This window comes from Triticum dicoccoides, chromosome 7A, assembly GCF_002162155.2.
Source record: "Triticum dicoccoides isolate Atlit2015 ecotype Zavitan chromosome 7A, WEW_v2.0, whole genome shotgun sequence".
In the NCBI taxonomy this organism is placed as follows: Eukaryota; Viridiplantae; Streptophyta; class Magnoliopsida; order Poales; family Poaceae; genus Triticum; species Triticum dicoccoides.
Window position 1 is genome coordinate 55,325,304 of NC_041392.1, and position 4,471 is coordinate 55,329,774.

The window sequence follows — 4,471 nt, forward strand, 5'->3', positions numbered from 1 at the left end:
TTTGATCTCCACTACATCTAATTCACTTGACATGCATCCTCCCACCTCACAAAGTTATGGCATACATGTCTATGACATCATAATTAATCCTTGCAATTATCCACATTATACTTCTTAGACAAATCCATGTAATTAGCCGATCATCTCATGCATGTGTTGTGGACAATTGATTGGAATTGGAGCTACAAATTGATCATTGGGATTCGGATTGAGAAGTGAAAATAGGAAGTGGAGAAGGCTTACATGCATAGAAGTATTGGTTGGCGTTTGCTCTCTTCACTTCTTGGAAAGCTCTACCTCAAATGTATTGTCCCAGAATGAAATGACCATGTGTATCAAGAACAGTAAATCTTGGATGAAAGACACAATCTCAAGGAACGGCAACAAGTTTTTTTTTCCTGATTTCTAGTTCCTCTACCTGAATCTGAACCTAGCACACTATAGTACATATGTTTCTCTGAATGTAAACAGATGAGTGTATATGGGACGATAGTCTGGCAATCACTTCGACAGGAAGATAGATCTGCACTGCTGCATCGTGTCGTTGGGGTTGGTAACTGCACATGTAAATGATTTGTCAGCATCAAAACCAGATAAACCATGGGTTGAACTCAGCGAATAAACTGAACCAGGCAACAAATTTAAAATTGCTAGCAAGTGGAGTATCCACATAATTGTTTCGCAACTAAGTCACAATGGGAGTTGTGCAATGTTTCTGGAGGAGTATTGATTGCCTTATGGTTACTCAGTTCAGTACCCCATTAGCCTGAGGTGCACTCTTCAGGGACTACAGCTATGATGGCGAAAAGGTAGTTTCTCGCAGTTTTTAAGATGACTTAGAAAAGGTGCTACTCCGAGGATTAGCTATGATGGTGAAAAGGTAGTTTCTGACAGTCACTACAGCTGGATCACCAACAATACAGAGAAGTTGGATGTTAATGATACAGCCCTCATGCTTGAGCACAATTCCAAATATGAAATCAGTTAGCAACTAGTAATAATTTCGTTTTGCTATTTGCATGCTCTGCAGCGCAGCTCATTTAATTCATATTTGGCATTTACAGATGTACAAAGATGCTCTCTATGTTTCTCCTGTTCATTAACGAGCCATTCGAGAAATCTCATGTTAATCCATGGCCTTTCTTGTCCTGCAAAATTACTCATCCAGGGATGTCCTCAACTTAAATATATATAAAAAACTCCTTGATTTCACAAGCATAGAACAACTTTTAACATACAACCAGCATACCTGTATGACCAACTGTTCTGTCAGATTCAAATATCTCATGATCATTGCCACCCTATTAAAGAGAATGGAATGAAAAAGGAAGCACTAGTCAGACAAAATGCTACAGAGACAGATACGGTACAGTTAAGTTTGTAGTAATTAAATGGGATGTCGTTAACAGTGGCTTGAAAAGTTTGCTGACGAGCGCCCCCCGATACAGTAATTAAATGGGACGTCCCCCTTCTCCTTTCCTCTGCCGACGAGCGCCCCCTGATACCCCCATGATTCCGGTTTGAGACTTTCTGGCTGTCCCAGATTGGCTTCGTGGAGGCGGTCCATGCTCGGTGGGTTGAGGCCCGCGAGCACCCTCACCCTCGTCCCCCCTCGGCCATTGATGCCTGGCAGTTCTGTGCCAAGCGGGGCCGACAATTTATGAAGGGTTGGGGTGCCAACCTGGGACGTGACCTGCGCGAGCGCAAGAAGATCTTGATGTCCGCCATCCAGGCCCTCGACCTGCGCGCTGATGCGGTTGGTCTCTCACCTGAGGATTGGCTTTCTAGGTACGACTTGGAGGACCAGCTCGCGGTCATTTACACCGACGAGGAGGCCTACTGGCGCCTTCGCGGATCCCGGAAATGGGTCCTGAAAGGTGATGCGAACACGGCCTACTTCCAGGCCATTGCGAATGGTCGGCGTAGACGCAATACCATTCCCCTTCTTTGGGACGGGGAGTCTCTGCTTCAGTCCCCCCGTGACATCAGGGCTCACGTCGATGGATTCTATAGGACCCTTTTCTCTGCCTCCCCTCGGGGAGGCTTATCTTTGGCCCTCGACTGCTGGTCCGGCCGCCAGCTTGTTTCCGCTGAGGAGAACGCGGTCCTTACGGCTCCCTTCTCCGAGGACGAGGTTTGGGATGCCATCCGCGGCATGAACCCTACCTCGGCCCCGGGTCCAGACGGCCTACCGGTGAAATTCTTCCAGTCTTTCTGGAATGTGATCAAACCGGAGATCATGGCCATCTTCGAAGAGTTCTATGTTGGGTCTATCGACCTCGGGCGCCTCAACTATGGGATCATCTCGCTCATCCCAAAGGTCCCGGGAGCCTCGGACATTCGTCAGTTTCGTCTAATCACGGTCATCAACGTGATTTTTCGGATTCTGGCTAAAGGGTACGCCAATAGGGTGACCCTCCTCGCTGACCAGATTACCCACCCCAACCAGTCCGCCTTCATTCAAGGGCGATACATTCTGGATGGGGTGCTAGTCCTTCACGAAGTCCTCCATGAGGTGCGCGCTAAACACCTTAAGGCGGTCTTCTTGAAGATTGATTTCCATAAGGCCTACGACACGGTCTGTTGGCCCTTCCTTCGGAAGTATTGCTCCGTAAGGGCTTCGACGACCGGTGGATTTCCAGGGTAATGCAGATGGTCTCTTGCGGTCGTACTGCCGTGAACATCAATGGGGAGATCGGGCCCTACTTCCCCACCTCCTGTGGGGTAAGGCAAGGTGATCCCTTCTCCCCCTTCTTGTTCAATATGGTGGTGGACGCGCTTGCCGCCATTCTAGATAAGGCTAAGGCTGCTGGCCACATTCAGGGAATCACTCCCCACCTGGCTGGCGGCTCCGGGATCTCCCTCCTCCAGTATGTCGACGACACCATTATCATGGTCAAAGGCTCGGAGTCGGATGTCGCCAACCTTAAGTTCCTCCTCCTCTGCTTCCAACAAATGTCTGGCCTTAAGATAAACTTCGACAAGAGTGATGTGATGGTGATGGGCTACTCTCCGGCCGAGTCGCTTGCCATTGCCAACCGGCTCAACTGCTGCCTCGGCGCCTTTCCCACAACATACCTGGGAACGCCCATTAGCGACTCTCGGCTTACCGTTGCGGACCTGCGCCCGACCGTAACCAAACTCCAAACGCGCATCGAACCCTGGCAGGGTAGATGGCTGTCAAAGGCGGCTCGGACCATTCTCATTAACTCATCCCTCTCCAGCCTCCTCCTGTTCCTCATGAGCTTCTACAGCCTCCACGAGACCCTGCACCATGAGATTACAAAAATTCAGTCCCGCTTCTACTGGGCCGGCGATCATAATAAACAGAAATACCACATGGTGAGCTGGCCTAACATCTGCAAGCCTAGGGATCAAGGAGGCCTCGGGATCATGTGCTCCAAACGCATGAATATCGCCCTCCTTTCCCGTTGGCTTTGGTGGATTTCGCAGGGCCAGGGGGTCTCTGGCTTGACATCATTCGGAACAAATATTTGCGAGGCCAACCCCTCGCGTTTTGTCAGAGATCTGGTAGCTCTCAGTTCTGGCAGTCGGTCATCCAGCTGCTCCCAGTCCTTCGCATCGGGACATCCATCTCGGTGGGCTCCGGATCGGCGACTCTGTTCTGGTTTGACAGATGGGCTGGAGATTCCCCCTTCGCTGCGCGCTTCCCCGACCTCTTCTCCATCGCGGTAGAACCCCTGATCTCGGTTGAGAGGGCCCTTATTGACCTAGGGCGCCTTGCTTTTCGGAGGCCCTTTGGCCCTCCGGAATCCGCCGCCTGGCGTGCGTTGCTCTTCACGAACCGGTGGTTGATAGTGACCTTGACCGGGTGAGATGGCGCCTCGAACCTTCGGGGCAATTCTCCACCAGGTCTCTATACCAGGCCATCGCTCCCTCCTCCGCCCCTCCCCCCCTTGTGACGGTGTGGTCCATCCGCCTGCCCCTGAAAATCCGGATCTTCATGTGGCAGCGGATTCGCGGTCCACTCCCGTCTGGCGTTGAGGTCCGCAAGCGCAATGGCCCGGGATCCGGCCTCTGCCCTCTTTGCGGCGTTCCCGAGGACTCGAATCACATCTTCTTCTCCTGCGTCTCCGCGCGATTCGTTTGGAGTTGTTTCCCTGACGTGGTGGGCGGAAATTGGTGTCACACCAACTTCCCCGACTTATTTGACGAGCTCCAGTCCTCCCCCTTGTCTTCTCGCCACATTAGGTGGCTTGAGATCGGTGCCCTCGATTGGACCCTATGGACGATCCGCAATAAGCTTGTGATCCAGCGCGTTCCTCTTCGGCGAGCTACTGACGCTATCTTCAAACTGTCTGGTTTCTTGCAGCTTTGGCGGCCGCTTAGCCGCCCCCAGGACCGCGACGCCATCTCAGCCTTCATCGCCGACCTTCGCTCGATGGCTGTCCGCCTGTCGCCGCCGCCCCCGCCGCCACCGCCGAATCCCGACTAGTCGGTTGTTGGGCCC

The 4,471-nt window shown here is 52.0% G+C and overlaps 1 protein-coding gene across 1 annotated transcript in view; it reads right to left on the bottom strand.

The window, feature by feature from the left end:
- Window positions 1–379: 379 nt before the first annotated feature.
- LOC119327978 (phosphomannomutase-like) overlaps window positions 380–4,471 on the bottom strand; it is a 6,498-nt gene continuing 2,406 nt past the window's right edge. Inside the window, exons 9-10 of the mRNA XM_037601029.1 lie at window positions 1,250–1,301; window positions 380–557 (exon numbers count right to left, since the gene is read on the bottom strand). Coding sequence (XP_037456926.1) covers window positions 502–557; window positions 1,250–1,301 — 108 coding nt within the window. The 3' untranslated portion in view covers window positions 380–501. The remainder of the gene's footprint in view (window positions 558–1,249; window positions 1,302–4,471) is intronic.